Here is a 25991-nt window from a genome sequence, read left to right as displayed (position 1 = left end):
GGGTCTCCAGGGCTGGGGGGTTGTCAGGTATTTACCTGTGTGCTACCTGCCAGGTGGAAGGGGACCTCCCACGAGGCTCTGAGGGTAACCTGGGAGCAACTGTGCATTCTAAAGGGATGAGCTGTGGGAGGCCGAGGCAGGAGGATCATGAGTTCAAAGCCAGCCTCAGCAACTTAGTGAGGCCCCAAGCAACTCAGTGAGACCCTCTCTCTAAATCTAATATAAAAAGGGGCTGGGGGTGTGGCTCAGTGGTTCAGAGCCCCTGGGTTCAATCTCCCCCGCCCCCGTACCAAAACAAACAAACCCCCCAAAACCCACCATATTCCCTTAGGTTTTAGCCATGGGGCACAGAAAGAGAACAAAGACAACAAAGAATCACCATGAATTAAATAATGAAATGGGCTATGTGCCTACAGCTGTAGAAACACACACACACACACACACACACACACACACACACAAACTCGGGCACTTTACCACTGAGCTACGCCCCCAGTCCTTTTAATTTTATTTATTTATTTTTGGTACCAGGGATTGAACCCAGTACACTTAACCACTGAGCCACATCCCCAGCCCTTTTTATATTTTATTTAGAGTCTCACTAAGTTGCTCAGGACCTCACTAAGTTGCTGAGGCTGGCTTTGAACTTGTGATCCTCCTGCCTCAGCCTCCCAAACGGCTGGGATCACAGGTGTGCACCATGGCGCCTGACTACAATTTTTGTTGTTATTGTTGTTTTTAAATCTCTCTAATCCAAACTTCTATGGCATAGGTCCTGATTGATGGTGTCACCTAGTCACTCAAACTCTGGAATACTTTTTGACTCTTTTTCCTCCCTCTGGAATTTAGACTTCTATACAGCCTCAAATCCATCCTCATTTTTCTATCCCTTTATCTGGGGGTTCAGCACAGCTCCCTGGAACTGTTTTATTTTACAGTCCCTGGTGGACCCCATCTGAGCTTCCCATTTGATCCAGTTTAGATTCCATGGTCTATTACGTCAATGGTTACACCAGTGGTCCCCTTGAGGTGACTCCCTCCCCCACCTCCCCTCCCCATTATAAGCATTTAGCATACCCCCCAGCCCTGTTCCTTCCCATGTTCTTACTGCTTCCCTCCCCCCCCCACTTAACACCCCCCCCACTCTACACACACACACACCCCCGTCAAACCCAGAAGCTACGCTTGGAGAGGAACCACCCCTTATCCTGTTCAACTGGTCTTATTGAGAATCTCCTGTCACTCATGATTTTTGAATTGTCAGAGCAGTCTGGCAATTGTAACACCTTCCCCCGATCAACTCGCCAACCCTCCTGGACATCTATTTCATGACCGCACTCTCCTCTAACTACCGATACCACTCTTACTGTCCCCTGAGCCTCAGCCGATGAACTGGCTCATTATTTTACTGAGAAAAGAGAATCAGAAGAGACTGATCAGTGCCTAACTCATCTCCTTGTGTGTCTTCAGCCCTAGCTCTCAGTATCCACCCCCATCCCAGGCCATTTCCTACACACTAGCTTGAGTTATTACATGATCATTCATTCAGAATAAAATCCAAATTCCTTACCGTAATCTAAAGGTGCTACACGATCTACCCACCAGCAGGTCTCTGCCTTTGTCTCCCTTGATCTCTTCCCGGCTGTCTCTGTTCTAGTAACACTCATGTTCTTGTTTTCTCTCCACATCCCAACCACATTCCCACCTCAGGACCTTTGCACATGCTGCTTCAGTGGTTGGAGTGTTCTCTCCCCACAAAGGTATGCAGGTTTGCTTTCTCACGTCATTCACTTCCTGGCACAAAAGTGCTCTTCTAAGAGAGGCCTGTGCTATAACCACAATAGCACCTCCATGCCTCCTCACTCTCTGTGCTCTGCTTTGATCTGCCCTTAGTTCTGATCGCCCCTAACACAGTAAACATTTTTTTGTTTATTGTCTGGTCTCCCTACTAGAATGTAAACTCCATGACTGCAGTGAGTCTGTTTTTCATTCACAATGGTACCACATCTGGGAGTGTCCAAATGTTAATTGCCCAATAAATATTTGTCAGATGAATAAATGGATGAACAAATTATTGGCATTTCATTTTCTTTCTTTCTTTTTTTTTTTTTTTTTGGTATCAGGCATTGAACCCAGGAGCCACATCCCCAGCCCTTTTTTGTATTTTACTTAGAGACAGGGTCTCACTGAGTTGCTTAGGGCCTCAATAAGTTGCTAAGGCTGGTTTCGAACTCACCAATTCAAAGTTCTTAGGCTGGCATTCCAGACCCCTGAGACCTGCCCCAAATTCTCCACCCGCTGCTCCATCCACTTTCTTTTGTTCTTTTTCCTCCACATGAAGATTTTTTTGGAAAAAATGTTTGGTCCTTTATTGTCTCATGTTCATAGGGTTCTACAATGAAGTAAAAACTTAACTCAGAGGGAAAGAAGAAAACATTCAGAAAAGGACATCTGTGTTATCCATTTAAGGACTTCTAAAAAGCATGTGAAATGTCCCAATAAAACCAAAGCAAATAAACAAATACTGCCATCTCTGCAGAGATCCAATAGCAGCACTGTGGCTATGGCCTTCTGACTGTCCCTGCAACACGGAGAGAGGACAGCCTCGTCCCCAAGCACATGCAATGCCTTAGGAAGAATTCAGGACCCCCTGAGCCCCCACTTCTTGTTCTATGTGGGGAAAAACTTCATGAAGAAAAAGTAAAGTCCTGAGTTCAGATTACCTCATGAACAAACCTGGGGTTATCACTCTGAGATCCCTGAAGAGCATCATTCAGTCAGGTATCTGGCCTTGTGACTTTTCACACTTACATTGTGAGGGTTTTTTTTTTTTTCATACTTGTATACAGGGTAATAATGTCTGTCTCATTCTACCATCCTTCCCATCCCCACTGCCCACCCCTTCCCTCACTCCCCTCTACATTATCCAAAGTTCCTTCATTCTTCACTACTCACCCCCCACTACGGAGCAGCATCCGCTTATCAGCAAGAACATTCGGCCTTTGGTTTGGGGGATTGGCTTATTTCACTTACCATGATATTCTCTAGTTCCATCCATTTACCTGCAAATACCATCATTTCATTCTTCTTTAAAGCTAAGTAATATTCCATTGTGTATATGTGCCACATTTTCTTTATCCATTCATCTGTTGAAGGGCATCTAGGTAGGTTCCATAGCTTAGCTATTGTGAATTGAGGTGCTATAAACATTGATGTGGCTGCGTCACTGTAGTATGCTGATTTTAAGTCCTTTGGGTATAAACTGAGAAGTGGGATAGCTGGGTCAAATGGTGGTTCAATTCCAAGTTTTCTGAGAAATCTCCATATTGTTTTCTAGAATGGTTGCACCAATTTGCAGTCCCACCAGTAATGTGAGTGCACCTTTTCCCCACATCCTCGCCAACACTTATTGTTGCTTGTATTCTTGGTAATTGCCATTCTGACTGGAGTGAGGTGAAATCTTAAGTAGTTTTGACTTGCATTTCTCTAATTGCTAGAGATGATGAACATCTATTCATATGTTTGTTGGTCAATTGTGCATCCACTTTCTATGGTCCCTTCCTGGGTTCCAAGTCTTTTGACCAGTCCATTCCATTCATGATTTCTTTCCCCCAAGTGGGAAGCTTTTTCTTTGGCAAAATCTTCCTCCCTTGTTCAAGGAAATCCTGCCTAGAGATGGTTTCTCTATAGAACATCCTGACCCATCCCGGGGGAATGGTGAGGGTGACTTCTATATCCCCATGGTGAGTGACGTGGGACACTTACCTTATCAAGGAGACCCAGGGAACTCTGGACCTCTTTCCAGCACTTCGTAGGAGGGAAAATGCTGTTGCCTCTATCTACCCGCTGGAATTCTAGTGTGACCCTTCTGCTTTCCACTCTCTGCTCAAAGCTTACTCAAACCTCTCAGATGTCTCTAAGTCTTCCTCTCTCTCCACTTTTGATTTTCAAGAGTTTGGGGGGAAAGACACGCTTCTCTCTTTACAAAAAAAATCCAAGCATTGTTGGTTGTGGTGCTGCATGCCTGTAATCCCAGCAACTCAGGAAGCTGAGGCAGGAGGATTTCAAGTTTGAGGCTACCCTCAGCAATTTAGCAACACCCTGTATCAAAATAAAAAAAATAAATAAAAGTGCTGGAGATGTGGCTTAGTGGTTAAGCACCCCCGGACTCAATCCCTGGTATCAAATAAATAAATAAATAAAACAAAAATGCCAAGGAGCATTTTAGACACAGCTGGAGATCCTCTCTGTTCCTCCTGAAGACAGAAAAGTGACACCCTTTGAACAGGCCAGGACATTATGTGTTTAGTTGCTACATCCAAGTATCTCTCCACACCTACAGAAATAGAAACATCCCCGCTCCATCAGCACTCTGAGGGGGTGGACCAAATAAGGAGCCGGTGTGTCTGGTGTCTCCGCTTGTTTATCCAGGGGGACCAGGCCTGGATGGCAAATTCATGACATTGTCCTATAAAGCAGTGGAGCGTTGGTTGGTGTCGTGGGAGTGGCTGACTTCATCCCATGCAGGAAACCAGATCAGGTAGGAAGAACCCCCTGGAGAGGGGCAGGCCCACACCAGCTCAGACAGCCAGAAACCCTTTCCTCCCCTTCTCCAAATTTCAGGTCACACTTTTAAAGGTCATGTGGGACAGCACAAAGGCTGTGATTTTTGCCCCAAAAGATTTACAACTTGAGGAAATAGTAGGACAGTGAACAAACACGTGTAGTATATTTTTCACCACTGGCTGAACTTAAACAGTAAGGAGGTGATAAAAATAAATTGAAAAGGGAGCAGGGTCTCCAAGGAAAGCAGGTTTCAAGATCTGGGCAAAGGTGTCAGCCACCAACCTTTGCCCACGCTGTGCGCCACGTGATCGGGGGTTGAGCCCAGGGGTGCTTAATCACTGGGCCACATCCCCAGCACTTTTAAATCTTTTTTTTAGAGACAGGGTCTCATTAAATTGCTTAGGACTTTGCTAAGTTGCTGAGGCTGGCTTTGAACTCGCGATCCTCCTGCCTCAGCCTCCTGAGCCACTGGGATTACAGTTGTGTGCCACCACACCCAGCAAGATATGTATCTTTCTAGTGAAAGGGAAAGTGGAATATTTAAATACAAATAAAAGAAAACTCAAACTAGACTGTGATTTTCCCCTAAACGAGTGGTTCTCAAACTTGTTGGTGGCAGGTCCGCTTTCTGGTCTTTAAAATAATTGACCATCTCAAGGATGAGATGGTTCTATCAGTAATTACTATATGGAAATTAAAACCTAATTTAAAAATATTTTATTAGTTCATATAACAAGTTGAGTCTGGGGAGATAGCTCAGTTGGTAAAGTGCTTGCCTTGCAAGTACAAGACCCTGGGTTCAGTCCCCAGCACCGAAAAAAAAAGTAATTGCTTTTCATATAACAAGTTGATTACATGTTAGCAAAAATAGTTTTATGAAAAATAACTATAGTAGCCAAATTGAACAATAAAATCGTCTCCAAAACAAAAGAAGGGTATTGCTTGACATTTTTGCAAATCTCTTCAACATGTGGCTTAATGGAAGGCAGCTGGCTCCTGGTATGTCTGCATTCAATCTGTTGTGACATGACATGTCATATAGCTTCTGGAAAACCCCAAAGCACACTTAATTGAGAATGAGGGTGAAAAAATTAAAGTGTTTTTAAAAAAATTTTTGTAGTTGTAGATAGACAGAATGCCTTTATTTGATTTCTTATGCAGTGCTGAGGGGCTAACCCAGTGTCTCACACGTGTTAGGTAAGCACTCTGCCACTGAGACACACACCAGCGCCCCTAAATAGTGTTTTAGTGTTAATATGAAAGTCGTTTCAATTTCAGGGACACCCTGAAAGGTCTCAGGGACCTCCCAGGTCTTTTGCCCAGAACTTTAGAATCACCATCCTGGTCAATACGCTTAGTAAGATAAACATTAATTTCCTGCTCATTTCCTGCTCTCTGGTGTACATTCCCCTGAATGTTTGGGAACCTGCGGATAATGAAGGGACAGTGAGTCTCATTAAGAATGGGAGACCAAAACTGGGCGTGGTGATGCACACCTGTAATCCCAGTAGCTCCGGAGGCTGAGCCAGGAGGATTGCAAGTTCAAGGCCAGCCTCCACAATTTAGTGAGACCCTAAGCAACTTAGTGAGATCCTGTCTCAAAATAAAAAAAAAATAAAAATGGCTGGGGAATGTAACGTGGTGAGTTACATCCCCAGAACCCAAAAATAAAAAAGTAAAATAACAATCTGGTGTTCTAGACCAGTTTTCCTGTGTCCCATGGAGGCATTTTGATTCACTCTATTGTGCTTACATCTAGCCTTAAACAGAAATGTATTTGGGGGTGTGGTTGTTTGGGATGACAGGGATGGGGTTCCACCAGTTGAGAAGCATTCATAGTCAGGCTTTGCTTATTTCAACCATTGTCTCAATTTATTCAGAAAAAAAGATGAACCTGCTCACTTATAAACTCAATTCAAAGCCATTAAGGGAAACTCTGGTGACCAACGTGACCCTTAATGACCATCTTGTCCCTGCCTTCATCTATCACTGGGAAACTAAAAGCAGTTATGTCCTTAGCAAGGAGCTTCAAAATCTCTCTCACAGAATTGATAACTCTGGAATTGACGGGCAATGAACAGGTGTGGCTTTTATAGAAATAAACCGATGGCATGAACCTCCAGGGGACAGGACAAACCTCCTTTAACAGTAGAACACAGCGCTAGTGTGTGCAGGGTGGGACCTTGCCTTAGAAAGAACCCCCTAGCCTAACCTTTGGGTAAACCACCAGAAACAGCTTTTCCAAGGTGCTTTAACAATAAAGAAAATCTTTCTCAAGCACGCTTCTCCAGATTCATAGGGCTCTGGTTGCAGCCTCTGTAGAAAGTGGTCACGTTCTGTATTTCCTTTTCTTTTGCGGGGGGGTGGTACTGGGGATTGAACTTGGGCACTCAACCACTGAGTCACATCCGCAGTCCTAATTTGTATTTTATTTAGAGACAAGTCTGACTGAGTTGCTTAGCACCTTGCTTTTGCTGAGTCTGGCTTTGAACTCTGGATCCTCCTGCCTCAGCCTCCCAAGCCACTGCATGTGCAGCATTTCTGTAGTGGAGACATTTGCAGCCACCAGTGTCAATGTCCCCACCTGCCTTGCCAAGGCCATCTAACCTTGCACTCCCTGACATCACAGTGGCCCTGACATTTTGTAACAGCACAGGCAGGCCCCTTCACTGCTTGGCCTTTTGTGATGCTGAGTTGGCCAGGCAAACTCTGGTTCCCTACTTATTGAGAGTGGGCAAGAAACCTCACCAGTCCATAAATCCTTGGCCAGAGTGTGCCCATCAACAGGCATTGCACTTGGCACGTCCTTGAAAAGGCCACATCAACCCACCCAGTTCCCAGCCCAATGGGTTCTGGATGTTTCCTGGCTATCCAGGTAGGACCATCCCACACCTGTGAAAGCATATGTGTTTGGGTATGCAGCTGTGCCCAGAGGCAGAGGAGTCCCAGTTTTTGGACAAAGACTCCATGCATGGAACAGCAGTTGACTCTACTCTTTGTATTATTATTATTATTATTATTATTATTATTATTAATTGCTGGGGATTGAATCCAGAGGTGCTTTGCTACTGAGTCATATCCCCAACGCTTTGTATTTTTTATGTTGAGACATGGTCTTGCTAAGTTGCTGAGGCTGGCCTCAAATTTTCCATCCTTCTGCCTCAGCCTCCAAAATTACTGGGATTACAGGCGTGCGCCACCGCGCTGGGCTCTCTTTGGACTCATGTCTTTAGGAGCATACATTTGAGTTTCCTTTTCTGGAAAATCTTTAAGTATATGCAATTCCTAAGGTGCACCCAAGGGGGAAAGAAAAACGTGCTTTGGGTTCAGTTCTTTGAGTAAGGCTTGGATCTTGTCCAGAGTCACTGAGTACTGCTGGTTTCTTTCTAAAGGTGACTTCAGAGAGTGGAAATACCCCAAACTTTCCTTCTAGACACTCAGTTTGTCCCAGGGAGGAAGGAGGGAGCAATCTACCCATAAGGCAGGTGGCCCAGGTTGCGCAGTGTGTGATACATTCATGCCACTCATTTACAACGAGGTGGCGGCACCCTGGTGATTTTCAGCAAGCTGGGCTTTTTGTGACGGAGCCCTGGGTAATGGGGACTGGCCGAGGGCTGGGCGGCCCGGGCTGGACGGGGGCGGAGCGGGCGCCGCTGCGCTGACGGCCGCGGCAGAAAGGGGGCAGCCGCGCCCATTTCCTCCGCGCCACTCCGCCGGGGCCGGAGGGATCCGCATCAGCGAGCGGCGCCTCCCGGGTGCCAGCCGCGGCGGCTCCCCGACCGTGCCCGGCTGAGGCGAGGCGGCTCCGGCAGAGCCGGCGGCGGCCGCGACCCCTCGGGGGCTCCGAGCCACTGAGCGATTGGAGCGCCGGCCGCGGGGCGTCCCGGCTGCCCAGAGTGCCGGCTGCCCGCATGGACGCGGCGCTGAAGCGGAGCCGCTCGGAGGAGCCGGCGGAGCTCCTGCCGCCTGCCCGGGACGCGGAGGAGGAGGAGGAGGAAGAGGGGATGGAGCAGGGACTGGAAGAGGAGGAAGAGGTGGACCCCCGGATACAGGTAGGGGGGGCGCGGGGCGCCCCGCATCCCGTCTCCGGGAGGGCTGCCGCGAAGGTCGACGTCTACGCGTAAACCCGCTTCGCAGCCCCCAGCGCCCGCGGTTCTGGAGGTGGAGGCTGCGCAGGGCCAGGAGCGAGAAGCGAGGGTCTGGATCCCCTTTGCACGCTCTCCCCCAGCGGGAGGCTGCAGTGCCTGCGTGGACGCGGCCCGATTAGCCTGCGGGGATTCCTCCCGCAAGCCCTCGGCGGGACCCGGGGGTCGCTGCAGCGTGCCAGCAGTTCGGGTGGATGTGCAACAAAGGGAAAAGGGGGGCGGGGGCCCGAGGAGCGAGGGTTTCGGGGTACCCCGGGCCCATCTCGCGTAGCCGCTGGCACTGCACAGCCTCCTGGCACCGAGAGCGGGGTTGTCCAGCCCGCGTGGGCGGCGGGCACCGTGGGCGGGCAGGCGACCCTACCGGGTGGGCGTTGCCTGCCCCTGCAGCGTGGGTTGGCACCGGTGCCCCGGGCTCCTGGAGTCTTCACCTGGCGGGGGTGCTGGGTCTGAGCACTCATTCTCGTTTGATTCATTGTTAACACACCGAGGGGTTTATTGTCCACCTTCCTCTCGGCCTGAAATGGTTTAAAACCCAGCTTTTCCTTGTTAGGTCGGGTATGAACAGAAATCAGGGACAGCTGATGCGCAAAGCTGACGCGTGGAGGCGGCGAGGGGAATAGCCTGGCTTTCTGTGCCTCCATTTCCAGGAGAGATGATTAAAAAACAATTTCCAAACCGAGATCGTGGAGTGACAGCTTAACCTTTTCACCCCCCTGAGCAAAAAGCACAGCAAATTCCTTTGCAAGATCCGTTTTTCTACCCTTTCCATAAATTTTTTTTTAAAAAAATACTGCTTTAAACCATGCTCTCCGAAGCCCTAATTGATTTTTATTAGCCCAGGTCAATTAAAAGCTTACTTAACTTAGTGGTCGGGGTTTAAATGAATTGTTTTGGCAGATTAGCGAGATGAAGATCAGGTGGGAAAATCTTTGCACTAAGAATGACTTGTTACTTAACAATCATTGCTATGTCCGACTAAATCTTGTGTTCTTGGTAGGGAATTTGGTTCGCAAGATCCTTTGTTTGCAGAGTAAAGATGAGTTAACTTCGTGTTGGATACTTGTTACAAAATGTCAGTTTGTAAATGTTTATTTAGAGAAAGCAATTGAAACTAGTTTTTTTTTTTTTTTTTTTTAAAGAAGGCAGATTGAATAATTGGCTGTTACATTTTTTTCATTTTTTATAGAAAAATATTTGACCACTGGTGAGTTAATACTATAAGGCTGTTCGTTGACTTAAATTATTTCACAGGGTTTATACCTTGCCTTTTTTTAAAAATTGTCAAGTTCTTGCTTTAAGGCTTATGATACTGTGATGATGGGTTGTTAAACTATTTATAACCAATGGGTTTACCTGAAGGCACATACCTGGAATAAATATTTGAACTTCCAAGGTAAGACAATTCTTAGAACCTTAAGACATTATCAGAAAGGACATCAACAACAAGAAGTTTTCAGAAATGTTGACAGTTTGCTCTTCCAGTCAAGCTTCCACGGTTTTCCTTTAGTTAACTGACTTTTTCCTGGTCCTGTAAATTAGTCTGGGATAGACTCAGCTAAACTGCAAACAAAAGCTGATCCCTTCAATCTCTTTTGTGTTTTCTTTACTAGGGAGAACTGGAGAAGTTAAATCAATCCACGGATGATATCAACAGACGGGAGACTGAACTTGAGGTACAGAGAGCTGGGTCCCTGTTCTTGGTGAAATGGTGTCCGTCATGTGGGTTAATTTTGTTCTGATAGCTGGAGGGTAGTGGCTGGAGTGGAGCAAGAGCAGTGAGGGTCTGACAGGATACACCCCTGAGCCCAGTCTGTGGGAGGAACGAATGTGGATCCAATCGCACATGGTTTTCATTATGGAAGCTCCTTGGGGCCAAAACCAGGGGCCGCACAAAACTCACACAACTGCATAAGCCCCAAATTTCAGTGTCTGAAAAGCCTGGAAGGACCGAGGGGAAAAAATCAGTTGAACTCTTTAGTAGAAAAGAATGAATGAGGTCACAAAAATCCCTTGAATATTTTAGGGCGGTTCCTTCCATTCACACTTGGAAGTGTTTCCTCGGTCTGGAACCAGATTTTTATGTTTCCTGTCCTAACAATTTGCCCCTCTTTCCACTTCTCTGCTCATTTCTTGATTGCTTGTGTGAGGAATATAATTATCTTAATGGCAATGAAAAGATGTTTAGACTGGGAAGGGCTTTCCTGCTGGGAAAAGTCTTGGGAGACAAGAGCCTGATTTGAATTTCATGAACGTTTTCCAACCTGAGTGTAAACAAGTTAGTATTCTTCCCAGCTACCAATTAGTCTCCACCCCTTTGCAGGAAGGTCGCTTTTACTGTCCATCAGCAAATGTGAACAACCACTGTTGATATCCCAGTGCCTGTGAATGACTTGTCAGGACTGAGGGCGTGTAGGGAGGTGTTGCAACAACCTATTTCTGTAGTAGGAGAACCAGCCAGAAAGGTCAGCGGAAAGGGCAAGAAACATCTGGGTCTCCAGAGTGAAGTGTGGGTGATAGGAATATAATCTATCAGGAATTTACTGGCAGCTGTGATTTCTGATTGCATGTGTAGCCCTAGAGGTACAAGACCTGCCTGTGGCAGTGTGGATTAAAAGGCTTGTTGCTTTGAGCTATGTGATGGCTTATCTGTCACTGACCCCTCATTCCAGTTGATCTTAGGAATTCATCAACACTAGCTATACCCTTCAAGTAAAATACGAATGCTTATTCCCCCTGCTCCCCCACAACCCCCCACCAACTTTTGATGAGTTGAGTTTTTGTGAAGTTAGACAAGTAAGGTCTCTCAATCTCTTTTCTTTTTTTTAAATATTTTAAGTTGTAGATGGACCCAATATTTTTTTATTATTTTTTTATGTGGTGCTGAGGATGGAACCCAGTGCCTCACAGGTGCTAGGCAAGCATTCTACCACTGAGCCTCAATCCTCAATCCTCAATCCTCAATCCTCAATCCTCAACCCCAGTCCTCAATCTCAGATTTCTAATACTTTAAACAACAAAAATCCCCATTTCTAGAGGACATTAGCATTTACAAAATGTTTTGGGGTCATTCATGTTTTGGGGGGTGGAGATTTACCAAGGATTGAACTCAGGGGCACTCAAGTTGCTTAGCACCTCGCTTTTACTGAGGCTGGCTTTGAACTTCCAATCCTCCTACCTCAGCCTCCTGAGCCACTGGGATTATAGGCCTGTGCCACTGTGCCTGGCCTTTTTTTTTTTTTTTTTTTTTTTTTTTTTTTTTTTTTTTGCTATGCTATGGATTGAACCCAGGTGTGCTCTATCACTGAGCTACATCCCTACATCCCTAGCCTTTTGGGGTTTTTTTTGGTTTTTTTTTAATTTTGAGATTTTGAGGCATGGTCTTGCCAAGTTGCTGAGGGTCTTAAATTGCTAAAGCTGGCCTTGAACTTGAGATCCTGGCCTCCTGAGTCACTAGGGTTATAAGCATGCACCACCACACCCAACCTTACAAAATGGTGGGGTTTGTTGTTTTTTACAAGTTTTTTCTCATCCATTCTCAACAACCTAGAGCTCTGCAGTCCAGTATGGTAGCCATGTATATCACTTGACTAAAGTTAAATAAGATTAAAAGTTCAGCTCCAGCCGGGCATGGTGACACATGCCTGGTATCCCAATGACTGGGGAGGCTGAGGCAGGAGGATGGTGAGTTCAGAGCCAGCCTCAGCAATTTAACCAGGCCCTAAGCATCTTGGTGAGACCCTGTCTCTAAATAAAGTGTGAAGGGTCGGGGATGTGGCTCAGTGATTAGTTGTCTCTGGGTTCAATCCCCAGGGGGAAAAAAAAAAATTCAGTTCCTCAGCCATGGTAGCCAGGTTTCAAGAGCTCAGAAGCCATTGTATTGGGCAGAACAGAGAACTCTGACCTCCTCATAGAAAGTTCCATTGACCTGGGGTGATGAGTTCAGCATCTCATGATTGAATGATGTAGAAGAACCCAGGATGGTATCCCAGATCCGGGCATTTTGCATTTTTCAGATGCCCTTCAGCTCTTCTATTCTGCTAGCTCAAATATCAGTAGATAAGTTGGAAATAGTCTTTTTTTTTTTTTTTTTTAAAGTAAAGAATTTGTTTATTCTTTTTGCTTTTCTATTACATTCTGGCCACTGTGCTAGGTAACAAACAAGATGGCCCCATATCTCAGTCCTCATGGCGCTTAACTTTTGGGGGTGAAATCCGTTCATTTGTTAAACTCTTTTTAGCACTGATTTCCGAATTCCATTTGTAAATATACTTAGGTATTTGTGTCACGGGAAACCACTGGACAGGTGTTTCCTGCTTGGCTCTGGACAGCATCGGAAGTCCCATGTGGGGTGAGCTGGAGGGTGGACAGGGCTTGGTTGTGTGGTTGGCTGGCTGCCTTGTGTTATTATAACTAAGACTGACTCAGAGAACTGTAATACAAGGCCACAGAAGTAGCCTCCTTCGTAGACACATTAAAAAGTGGGAGAAGAAATTTTAAGTTTTTAAATTTTTTTTTGTCGTAGTTGGATGCAATAGCTCAGCTTCATTTTTATGTGGTGCTGAGGATCGAACCCAGTGCCTCACACATGCGAGGCAAGCACTCATACCACTGAGCATCCACCCCAGCCCCAAAATTTAATTTTGTTTAACCTGGAAGACCAAGAGAGTATAATTTCAACATGGAGTCGATATAAAAACATTGAGGGGGCTCGAAACATTGAAGGTTGTCCTACAGTGCTCGAAAGCTAATCTAGCCTGTGCAAGGTCCTGGGTTCCATCCAAAGACGATTTACACATGTTTTGGTACTGGGTCTTGAAGATTCATGTATATTTTACACTTAGAGCACATTTCCATTGGGACCAGCCACATTTGACAACTTAGAGGCCACACAGGGCCCTGGACAACACAGGTCTAACTGGTATGTCCTGTCAAGCTCAGTCATACTGCGGGAGTCTGGAGGAGACGCTGTGTGTCTGAGCCTTGGTAATGGGCTGCATGCCTTCAGTCAAGCACAGGACACCGACATTTGCGTGGGGTACTTTTTTGGGTCACTGCAGGTGTTTGGGTGAATAAGATAAAGGCCTTGCCCTCAAGGGGTTTACTTTTTAGTTGGGGTGGGGAACTGAAGTAGGAGAGTGAGATGATGGAGACACATGAGCAGAACCTGTGGCAGGAGAGCGTCCACGTCCAAGAAGTGGCCCCATAAAGTGAGCAGCTGGGTGACTCCTGAATCGGCAAATACTGATTCTAGGGAAATCTAGGGCTAGGTTCTTCTGAACCTCTGGTTACTTTAATTTTCTTTTCTTTTGACACCAGATATTGAACCCAGAGGTGCTTAACCTCTGAGCCACATCCCCAGCCTCCCCCCGCTTTTTTTTGGTACCAGGGAGCACTTTAGTAAAATCGGAGCCTTTCTGGTTTTCGTGGTGCTGGGCCAGGAACCCAGAGCCTGGTATATGCTAGGCCAGCGCTCTCCCACCGAGCCATCTCCCCAACCCTTTACGTTTCATTTTTGTTGGGAGGGGTACTAGGGATTGAACTCAAGGGGCACTTAATCACTGAACCACATCCCCAGCCCTGTTTCGTATTTTATTTGAAGACACGGTCTCACCAAGTCGCTTTTGCTGAGACTGACTTTGAACTTGAGATCCACCTGCCTCAGCCTCCCGAGCTGCTGGAATTACAGACATGTGCCACCACGCCTGACTGAGGGTCATTTTTAACTGAATCGTGAAAAACCCACAAGTGTAAAAACATGGTACTAAATAGATCACTGCAAGGATACCTGTTGATGAACTCTGACACCAGAAGGCAGAGTGTTGCTTTGATCTTAACTGGGAAGGTACTTGTCAAGAGACTCAGATTTTCCACTGCTCTGTGTCTGAACCAGAAAGCGTCACTACTGTTTTTTGGGGGTTACACATAAACTTTAGTAAGTAGGCAAATTCACACATGGAATCTGTAAATAATGAGGATTAGCTATATACCTCTTTTGTTTTGGTACCAGATTGAACCTGGGGGCTCTTAACCACTGAGCCACATCCCCACCCCTTTCTGTATTTTATTTTGAGACAGGGCCTCACTGATTTGCTTAGGGCCTCACTAAGTTGCTAAGGCTGACTTTGAACTCATGATCCTCCTGCCCCGGCCTCCTGAGCTTCTGTGATTACAAGTGTACATCCCTGCACCCAGCTAGGATTGGCTATATCTGCTTTCAAGGTCCTTGTATGTACTGTGCTGTCCCCATTTCTTTGCCCTTTGCTTTTTGATTCCTATCTGGGGCATTTGGTGCCTTTCTTGACCTTGCTTAAACTGCACTGGTAACTAGATTTTTGTGGCAGCTGCTACTTAGCGCACAGAACATGGCTCAGTTGTCTTTGGGCAGCCATAGGACAAGACACTTCCCCTAGGATTTACCTTTAGTGTCCCATTTCTTGTCTTAGTGTTTAAATCAGAGATCTCAACAAGGCCTCTGGGTTTGCCTCTGACATTATTTGAACAATGTTGGGTTGGGTCTCCTTTGCATTCTGGTATTTATCAAAGAGACAGCATGAGTGAGAGCCAGCCAGCTTTCTCAAGTTGTCAAAGAGAGGTCACCAGAGTGGCCTTTGCCTGTAAGCTTGGTGTTTTGAACTGAGAAAATAGATGGTCCTGTAGATACGAGTAGTTAACAATTATTTTCAAATAAGCCAGGTGCAGTGGCACATACCTGTAATTCTAGTAACTTGGGAGGCTGAGTCAGGAGGATGGCAAGTTTGAGGTCAGCCTTAAGAATGTATACAGCAAGACCTTGTCTCAAAAAAAAAGTGGGGGGGCTGGGGTTGTGGCTCAGTGGTAGAGTGCTTGCCTAGCACATGTGAGGCCCTGGATTTGATTCTCAGCACCACATATAAATAAATAAATGTCCATCAACAGCTGAAAGGAAAGGATTGGGAATGTAGCTCAGTGGTAAAGTGCCCTTGAGTTCAATCCTCGGTACGGGTGGGCGAGGGATTGAGGGAGTATGTGTGTATATAGACACAATTTTTTTCACTGTTTTTTTTGGGGGGGTGGGAGGGTTTACTGGGGATTGAACCCAGGGATTTTTAGCCACTGAGCCACATCCCCAGCCCTTTTTTGTATTTTATTTAGAGACAGGGTTTCACTGAGTTGCCTAGGGCCTCGCTAAGTTGCTGAGGCTGACTTTGAACTTGAGATTCTCCTGCCTTCATTCTCTGGAATCAACCATGCACGGCTATGTACAGTGTTTTCATTTTCTCTTGCTTGCCTGCCCAAAGGTGGGCTACTCAGGGCAGGTGACATGGGGTGGGGGAAGGACACACAGGGACCTGGTTGCCATTTATAGCTCTTCTGGTGCCATGTGATCAAAAGCTGACTTTTTCAGCCTACCCTCCCCGGGGAGACAGAGCAGTTAATTGCAAACGTTTGTGTTATTTCCTCCCTGCTCAGGAGGGAATCGTTTTTGAGTAGTCTTGCATGGTGGTTGGACGTGATTCTGGATATCCATGTCCCCCAAACTTGCATGAGACCTGCCACACCCAGGACTTGGCCTCCCCATTCCCTACGCTCCTGAAACCAGCAAACATTTTCTTGTCACCAAAACAAAACAAACGAAAATTTCTGTTTGGAGCTTGGGAACTCAGGTAGGAGAGGGAAGGTGGGGGTGGTGAGTTCTCTCTAATGAATTAGCACAAGTCAGAAGAGAAGAATTCCCTGATGGAAGAACCAGTGTTGTCATGTCCTAGCACCTCCTCCCCCAGGACCTTCTGTGCGTGCACAGTGTTCATGGGGAGGAAGATCATAGAGACTGCAGTCGTGCTCAGAAGAAAGTGCTAGGCAGTGTTCGAAGCAGTAAGTGGGACAGGGGACGTGGAAACGGTTTCTTGAGGTTGGCTCCGAATTCTAGGCCCGGTGGCAAGACTGCCTGGGCTGGGCTGGGAGAGGCCCGACCATGTTCACAGATTAGATCTTGTTAAAGTCCCTGGCTAAACATGGGCCCTGGGGACTTAATGCAGCAGGCACTGAGCACCTCTGGGGAGCTGAGTCCTGGGTGGGGCACTAGGGACGCTGGTTGGTCAACAAAACAGATATGTCCCCTGGATCTAAATGTGCTCTTATAATGGAGTGAGGGATGTCAGGAGAAGGTCCCCCAGGGCCCTTCCAGAGGCCACCAAGGCTTTGTTGGGATAGGGATCATTGGAATGGAGATGGAGAGCCCAGATGATCTAAAGTTGACATCCATAGAGCCCTCGATGTGGCAAAGGAAGAGAACTGACAGGTCACCTGCAGCTTGAGGAATGTTGCAAAGGGAGAGCATTTTAAATTTAATTTGTTTTTTGTGCCAGGGATTGAATCTAAGGGCACTTAACCACTGAGCCACATCCCCCACCCTTTTTATTTTTTATTTAGAGACACGGTCTCACTAGGTTAGGTACAACCTCACTAAGTTCTGAGGCTGGCTTTGAACCTGTGATCCTCCTGAGCTGCTGGGATTATAGGCACGTGCCATTGTGCCCAGCAGTGGGAGAGCATTGTTAATGGGACGCGGTAGCCCATTGGCTGATTGTGAAGGTAACACCTAGAAGTCTCTTTTGAGCATCTTCTGAGAAACCTGAGCAGGGGCTGCAGTCCCCTCCCCTCCAGCTTTTTTTGGGGGGAGGGTGGGAAAACAGAGATTGAACCCAGGGTTACTCAACCACTGTGCTACATCCCCAGCCCTTTTTATATTTTATTTAGAGACGGGGTCTCAATGAGTTTACTCGTGATCCTCCTGCCTCAGCCTCCCAAGCCGCTGGAATTACAGGCGTGCACCACCATGCCCAGCTCCCCCTCCAGCTTTGACTTCCAGTTTGTCTACAGGATGGTGCCTAGGGCTTTGTGTGTCGGTAGCTCCCCTCACCCACTGCTGACACATCTTTTGGAGAGTGGGTGAGTGAGGAATCATTTGACACTTAGACACTTGACTTGGTTATAGGAAAGGTTTGGCTTCTGAAGCCAGACTGTGTGCTTCGAATCCCACTTCACAACTTAATAGTTGTGGGACCTTTAGCAAGTCACGTCATCTCTGTGCCTCAGTTTCTTCATCTATAAAATCGAGTTGTAGCTCGGTTTTTGCTGAGATAAGCAAACCCCAAAGCTGTGGGGAAGGGGCAGGTAGAGGGAGGACCGTCATCTTGGCATCAGGTGCTCTGGGTTAAAATGGGAGGGCTACTGACTTTGATGGTACCTGGTGCCTTGAAATCTCAGTCTTGTCATCTGTGGATGTGGGAGCTGGCCCACATCCCTGGGTGCCCTGGAGGATGAGAGGAGGTGCTGCAGGAGAATCCTTTGAGAGCTGCACAACCTGGATGGACAAAAGGACCTCCTGGGTGCTTGACTGGCAGGCAGGACTGTGACCCACTGGGTGTTGGACAGACAAGGCTCTGGTGAGGCGGCCATTGGGGCCAGGCTGACTACCATGTCTGGCATTGGCTCTGCTCTCCTCCTCCAGATCCTGCCATGACCTTTCTTTGTCAGAGACTGGAGCTGGGCGAGGGGCCAGAGAGAGGGCTGTAGTGGGCAAGATTACGGCAACGTAGCCTTTGCAGTCACTGGATCAGCTGGGCTTTGTGCTGTGGCCGGTTTGCTGAGATGTGGAAATTAGCTTGTTTCCCTGCCTTGTTAGGGAGTGTCTTCTCCTGGTGTTTTAATCAGCTCTTTTGCTGCTGTCACTAAAAGACCTGACCAGAACAACTGTAGAGGAGGAAGAGTTTATTTAGGGGCTCACAGTTTCGGAGGTCTCAGTTCATAGACAGCTGGCTCCATTCCTCCATGCTTGAGGTGAGGCTGAACATCGCAGTGGAAGAGTGTGGTGGAGGGAAGCAGCTCACATGGTGATCAGGAAGCAGAGAGAGACTCCACTCTCCAGATACAGATATATACCCCAAAGCCATGCCCCAAGCCACGCCCCCAGTGCCCACCTCCTCCAGCCACACCCACCTGCCTCCAGTCACCACTCAGTTAATCTTTATCAGGGAATTATTTCAGTGATTGGGTTAAGGCTCTCATAACCCAATTGTTTTTGCTCTGAGCTTTCTTGCATTGTCTCACATAGGAACCTTTGGGGGACACCTTACATCCAAACTTTAACACTTGATTTTGCCTGGCATATCATAAGGGCTCAGTAGATGATTGGATGAATAAGAATGAGTGCCTCTTCATAGCTGTGTGACCTTGGACAAATTATATTATGTCCTGGGTCTTGCTTTCCTCATCCCAATAATGGTAATAAGTGTTATGGCTACTGTTGTCTTGGAGTTGGGTGAGGTCAGGGCTGCCGTGTTGGGTACTTGCTGGAAAAGTTTGTGTCTTTACTGGAATGACTTTTCTGACTGTCTTGGTCTCCTAGTTTCCCTCTAGTAACAGTGACAGCTAATAATAAGTACCAGGACCTGTCCTAAGCACTAGGCATATATAAACACATTGAATCCCCAGAACAGCTTTATGAGAGCAGCTGTTGCCGCCATTTTGCAGTTAACAAAACTGAGACGGAAAGATTCCAGGTGTCTTGCTCTGAAGCAGAGCTGTAGAGTTGTATTCATCCCCAGGCTGTCCTTGGGAAGATCTGATCTGGGGACATTTGTGACATTGGTAAAAATGCAACCTGATATTCTTCTTCCCCTCCCCTAAACCCATCCACTTGTGAAGGTGTTGGTACAGGAGAGGGAAAGATTCTCTCCTGCCTGGAAATGTTAGCATTTTAAGAATGGCTTTCAGCACTAAAAAAGGATGACTGGCCAGGGGTAGTGGCCCAGGGCTATAATCCCAGCAGCTCTGGAGGCTGAGACAGGAGGATCACAAGTTCAAAGCCAGCCTCAGCAATTTAGTGAGGCCCTAAGCAACTCAGTGAGACCCTGTCTCTAAATAAAATGCAGAAAAAGGGCTGGGGATGTGGCTCAGTGGTTAAGTGCCCTTGGGTTCAATCCCCAGCACCCACCACGCACAAAAATGACATGACTGTGGATAAATGGTCATGATCTACTTTAGTGGGGAAAAAGTAGATGTGAAGTATATATAAAACAATGTATACAGTAAAAAATGTGTGCAAGGAAGCATGTATGGTGTAGAAGAGCACTGTTCTTGGTGTGGACTGAAAAATATGCACTATTTATTCAGGTGAAGTAAATATAGAAATTGAGACCAAGACTTTAGACATTTCTTTGTAGCAATATGATAGTGCTGTGACATCCACGCGATATTTCACTTTCCTGACTTATTTTTATTCCACAGAAGTATTGTTCACAGTGGCTTGGGGTTTAAAAAAAAAAATCTATTGTCACATAGTTTGAGAAGCCTGGCTCTAGAAAACATACCCTTAGATGTTTGCAGTGGTAGTGTGTTTTTTTTGTTTTTTTGTTTTTTGTACCAGAGATTGAACCCAGGGGCTCTTAACCACTGAGCCACATCCCCAGCTCTTTTTATATTTTATCTAGAGACAGGGTCTCACTGAGTTGCTCAGGGCCTCACTAAGTTGCTGAGGCTGGTTTTGAACTCATGATCCTCTTGGCCTCCGCCTCCTGAGCTGCTGAGATCACAGGCATGTGCCACTGCTCCTGGCCCTTGCTCTTTCTGAGAATGCTGTTGATTTTAATTTTCTGTTTCTTGGTGTTTTCTGAATTATTTCTAATTATTTCTAATATTTTAAAATTTCCATAGACTGGGGGTTGGAATGAAGCTGATTACAAAAAGGTGCTTTATCAGCCAAATAAATCAATTTCTATGGAAGGAATTTTAGGAACTCTGAAGAGTACTGGAAGAACTTCAGATTGATAGTTCCTGCCTGAAATGTAGATAAACCCGATGGTAGTGGGTTTGCTTGGTGAATTACTGCATTGTCAAGCTCTTTATGATAATTCATGGAGGAATGAAAAGTACTTTAAAGGCATTTTGGATGGTTTCAGCCAAGAAGCCCTCATGTATGCACTTATTTATAAAATATTTTTAAAAATCACCAAGATACAATAGTGGAAAACACTCCAGAAACTAAGAATATTTAGGTATTCAAACTTACTTCCTGAATATATGGGAGGATTTGTATCATTTCTAGATGGGTAAAGACTTATGAGCACATGTAAGGTCAAGTCTTAAATAGTCTCATGCATGGTAGCAAAATGATACTAGAGGGGTTATTTTGTTTTTCATTTTTTTAATTTGTTCTAATTGTACTAGTGGAGTTATTGACCAGAACATAGAAATAGTTATATTGATTTTTGGTGGTGGTGGGGTGCCAGAAACTGAACCCAGGGGTGCTTAACCACTGAGTCACATTCCCAGCTCTTTTTATGTTTTTATTTAGAGACAGAGTCTCACTAAATTGCTGAGGCTGGTTTTGAAATCCAATCCTCCTGCCTCAGCCTCCAAAGCCCCTGGGATTACAGAATGCACAACCATGCTTGGCAGCTAATATCAAATTTGACTGTTGCCTTAAAAAAATTTGGAGGTCTTCCTTTTAAGCTGTAAAGACCCACAAGAAGATGTGGAGATGCTCCTGGGTCCTCATCTGGGACCCATCCCAGGATCAGGGTGCTTGCTGTTGTAGTACAAGCCGACTTTTCTGTAGGCTGTGACTATTCCTAGGTATATATCCAAGGTGCCTTCCCTCTGAGTCTGAGGTGTGCACAGTGTCCCTGCACAGTGTAGAAGACAGGCTACGGAGGTTGACAGGTGAGTTACCTTCTCTGTGGTAGATAAGAATCTTCAAATCCCAGCTTGACAGAGATCTCTGGTCCCTGCAGACTGCAGCCTTTTAATATTGAGCTGTTATTTTTCCGTCTCAGCATTCATCATAGGGGCTTTTAATGCAGTGGCGTATGTGTGTTTTGGCTGGATGAATTAAACATCTATTCACCCTCATCCTTTGGCAGCCGTCCCAGTCATCTTCGCTCAGCCCTCCTCTTTGAGAGTTTCTTAATTTGCCTATGGCCACATAGATGGGTCCAACGGCAAAGACGATCTGCCCCCACCCCAGTGGATTTTAACCAAGGGCACCATGGTTAGTTTGCAAAGCAGGTCTGAGAGAGTTCAGTGAACCGGCCCCTTTCATTTCCTTAAAGGAAGATGGAAAAAAAAAATTGGTTCTATTCTTGCCCAAGTTTTCCTTTGCTGTGTTTTGACGGATTATCCAACAGATATTAATGTTTGCACTGACCGAAATTAACTGCCAGTGGCGAGACAATGAAAGGAATATCCGCTGTTTATTCTAACCGCAGCCGAGCCCACTTAATATAAGCACTTTTATTCTTTAACATCAAACTCAACCAAAGCCTGATGAATGGGCTTTGCTTGTCTTCTTCCACCCCGCCCTTTGGTTGCCCACATGCCAAAGGATTCAACTTCATTTCCATAGATTTGAAATGCAAAGATTGAGTGTTCCTGTCCTGTTCCCCCCACCCGCCTCGCTTGGATACTAGGGATGAACCCAGGGACACTGAACCATTGAGCCACATCCCCACATCCCCAACCCTCTCAAATATTTTATTTAGAGACAGGGTCTCACGGAGTTGCTTAGGGTCTTGCTAAGTTGCTGAGGCTGGCTTTGAACTCACTATCCTCCTGCCTCAGGCTCCTGAGCTGCTGGGATTACAGGCATGTGCCACTGCACCCAGCACTTGGGTTTTTTTTTTTTTTTTTTTTTTAGAAGTTGATAGACGTTTATTTTTATTCATTTATTTATATGCGGTGCTGAGAATCGAACCCAGTGCCTCACACATGCCAGGCAAGCGCTCTACCCCTGAGCCAAAACCCCAGCCCAGCCCTTGGTTTTTGACTTTATTGGGAGAAGAGGTGAAATGGGCTGCTATTCTTCCTCTTTGTTCTGGATACTATTTCTGCCTTACAATTTACCCCAAGCCTTACTAGCTTATAGCAACTGTTTTACCCATGATTTGTGGGTCAGGAGTTCAGGGAGGATTAGGTGAGGGCTCAGCTGAGTCCTGTGCATTTGCAGTCAGGTGTCAGTTGGGGCTGTGGTCATCTGAGAGCTTGTCAGGACATCCTCTAGAACCCACTCATGTGTCCAACTCATGTTGGATGGGCGCTCAGCTGCATTGACCAGAGTGTCTACAAGTGACCTTTCCAACATGGTGGTCTAGGTTCGCTGACCTCCTTATGGCATGTGGCTTCCCCCAGAAATAGGGTCCCAAGACAACCATGTGGAAGCTTCACGACCTTTTCTCTCTGAGCCTTGGAACTTCCAAAGCAACACGTTAGGTCCAAGCACAGATTGACCCAAATTTCTCCAGATTGGAGGAGGGGACAGTGCCAGGAGAACCCTGGGCCATGTTTGAAAACTGCCACTCTCAGCATGGTGAGGTGGAGAGCGGCTTATTTTGAGGCCTGAGGACATAGGTTTTCTTCCTGTACTGGTCAGACTGCAGAAACAACCACATTGCAGTGTTTTCTCAAGGTATTTTAATGATTAACCAGGCAGCAAAGCAAAGGACTTTGGTTAGCACTCCCAGTGTCCCAAGATAAGCCAGCCATACCAAAATAAGAAGGAACAGGTTGTTTTGTTTTTTTGGTACTGGGGATTGAACCTTGAGGCGCTCAACCACTGAGCGTCATCCTCAACCCTTTTCAATATTTTATTTAGAGACAGGGTCTCGCCGAGTTGCTTAGGACCTCGCTAAGTTGCTGAGGCTGGCTTTGAACTCGTGATCCTCCTGCCTCAGCCTCCTGAGCTCCTGGGATTACAGGTGTGCACCTCTGTGCCCGACAACTTTTTTTCTTTTAGCTGATAGAAACGAAACTACATGGCATGTGATGCTAAAAGCCATGGGGTTTGAAGTTCAGGAAAAGTAGGTTTGGATTCTTTGTCCACCTTGTAATAAGTTTTGGCAAATTGGTGGGGGGTTTTGTTTTGTAGCTTGTCTGGGTTTTCATTTCCTTCTCCCTAAAAAGCAAAGGGCAATACCTAGCTTGGTGGGGCTGTTGAGGATTAAAGATTAAATAAGGAGGTGTTTGTAGAATGCCTGGCAGGCTCCTCCGTGGGTGATGTTCAACCAGTGTTGATCCTGTGCTTCCCACACTGTCCTTGAGTCACCAATGGTACCTGTGTAAAAATAATGACTTAGCAAAAGCTTGTTCTGTGCTGAGTATTGTGCAGAGTAGTTTGTAGAGTTGATCTTGTTCATTCGAGATCCTTGAGGATATTGGTGAGCACAGAAGCAATGAGAGGTTACGTCCCTCTCCCAGGTCACACAGCCAATGGAGGTGGAACTTGGGTTTAAATCCAGGAGACGAAATACCCCCCTCTTTGGTATCAGGGATTGGACCCAGGGGCACTTAAGCACTGAGCCACATCCCCAGCCCTTTTCTGTATTTCATTTAGAGACAGGGTGTCACTGAGTTGCTTAGGGCCTCACTAAGTTGCTGAGGCTGGCTTTGAACTCTCAATTCTCCTGCGCCTCTGGGATTACAGGCGTGCACAAGATACTTTTAATAGTGTGTTTTGGGAGCATAGAGGAGGCATTCTGAGACTCCCACTAAGATGAGTGAAATGAAAGAGCACAGGCCTACAATTTCAAGAACCAAGTTATCAGTCATTGCCCACATGTATACAACCCCAAAGAGGAACTTTACCCCATCTGTGAAATGGGAGCATCTGAGCTAAACAATGCTCAAACTCTTCCAGTCCTGATATTCTGAAGCTCTGGGATTTGGATTTTAATCTAGCTCCATACTAAATGCATTATGAATTACTCAGTCTTAAAATATAAAACTTTTCCATCTATCTGTGCCATAGTAGACTTACTTTTATTTTTGTGGAGACAGTACTTGAGCAGAATATTTAATTAGTTGCACCAGGGATTGAACCCAGGTGTGCTTAACCACTGAGCCACATCCTCGGCCATTTTTATTTTGAGGCAGGGTCTCCCTGTGTTGCTGAGGCTGGTTTTGAACTCTCAATCCTCCTGCCTCGACCTCCAGAGGTGCTGGGATTACAGGTGTGTGCCACTGTGCCCAGCACAGAATTGTTTTTAAAAAGGCCCTGAGAAGTTATAATGAAAAATGAAAGTCTTCCGCTTTACCCCTCCCCATTCTCGGTTCTCAGAGAAGCACGTATTTTGGACCCTTCTAGCTGTTTCTTCTGGTCGTTTCTTCTGTCTGTAAAGTTACAGCAGTGGACTGTGACTGTGGCCCTTCTGCATCCCGTGACCATTAACTGTGGCTAGAGGGAGGTTGTCTGTCTGAAAGCCAGCAGAAGTGAGACAGCTGGCTTGCCTGCATGCTGTGTCGGTGGGCCCCTGCTTCTAATGGAGGCCCCACTGAGTGATCTCTAGAACGTTCCAAGGCTGGGCTGTGAACTCATCAGAGTTCCCTGGTTTTCAGTCTTACACTAACTATGACTATTATTTCATAACAAGTTGGCTAGTGGTTAAAACACCATCCTGATTGATAATTGCACTTATCAATTGTAAAATTCTTCTGAAATGACTGAACTTTTTGGGGGGGGGGGAAAAAAAAGCAGTCTTGAAGAAATATGTTAAGCCTCTTGGCGTAAACATGGAGATAGTTCACTTGTGGTTGAATTGGGCGAAGCATGTGGCTTTAGCAATTCTGCCTCTTACACCAAGAATCACGCTCGCTGGTTTAAAAACGTGTGTGGCCACAACTGAAAAACCTTTGGGTCCTGTCAGTCTTTTTAGCTGGGTGTGGTAGCCCCAGTCGCCAGGTTGTAGGTAATCCTCCTCCCTCCTGGGGGCCTTGTGAGGCTAATGAGTTTCTCCTTTCGTTTGTGGACAAGATCTTTGGACCTTGGACTGTTTACACTTTGCTTTTTGTTATGGTTTGATTGCTTTCTGCTGCTTTTGTGCTGATGTAATATCAACAAAAAGATGAATTGAAGTCCACATGGTGTCTGGTGCATGCCTGTAATCCCAGCTGCTTGGGAGGCTGAGGCAGGAGGATTGAGAGTTCAAAGCCAGCCTCAGCACCTTAGTGTGAGGCTTTAAGAAATTCCACAAGACCCTGTCTCTAAGACAAAAAAGGACTGGGGTTGTGGCTTAGTGGTTAAACATCCCTGGGTTCAGTACCATACAGTACCCCCACCCCCTAAAAAAAGATGATAGCGAATTTTTTTTCAAAATTAACACATTCTAAAAAATAACTGGTTCATATTATTACCAAAATAAATAAATAAAGTGAGGCCATGAAAAACTAAGACCAAAAAGTTGTTTCAGATTAAAGGACATTAGAGAGAAAGGACAGACAAACATAATGTGCAACTCCTGGATTGAATCC

The 25991-nt window shown here is 46.1% G+C and overlaps 1 protein-coding gene across 1 annotated transcript in view; it reads left to right on the top strand.

Annotated features, from left to right (window-relative positions):
• Window positions 1-8252: 8252 nt before the first annotated feature.
• Sh3bp5 (SH3 domain binding protein 5) overlaps window positions 8253-25991 on the top strand; it is a 73869-nt gene continuing 56130 nt past the window's right edge. The window contains exons 1-2 of the mRNA XM_047531891.1: window positions 8253-8618; window positions 10322-10384. Coding sequence (XP_047387847.1) covers window positions 8478-8618; window positions 10322-10384 — 204 coding nt within the window. The 5' untranslated portion in view covers window positions 8253-8477. The remainder of the gene's footprint in view (window positions 8619-10321; window positions 10385-25991) is intronic.

Source organism: Sciurus carolinensis, chromosome 17 (assembly GCF_902686445.1).
Source record: "Sciurus carolinensis chromosome 17, mSciCar1.2, whole genome shotgun sequence".
NCBI lineage: Eukaryota > Metazoa > Chordata > Mammalia > Rodentia > Sciuridae > Sciurus > Sciurus carolinensis.
This window is presented reverse-complemented; position numbering and strand designations above follow the sequence as displayed.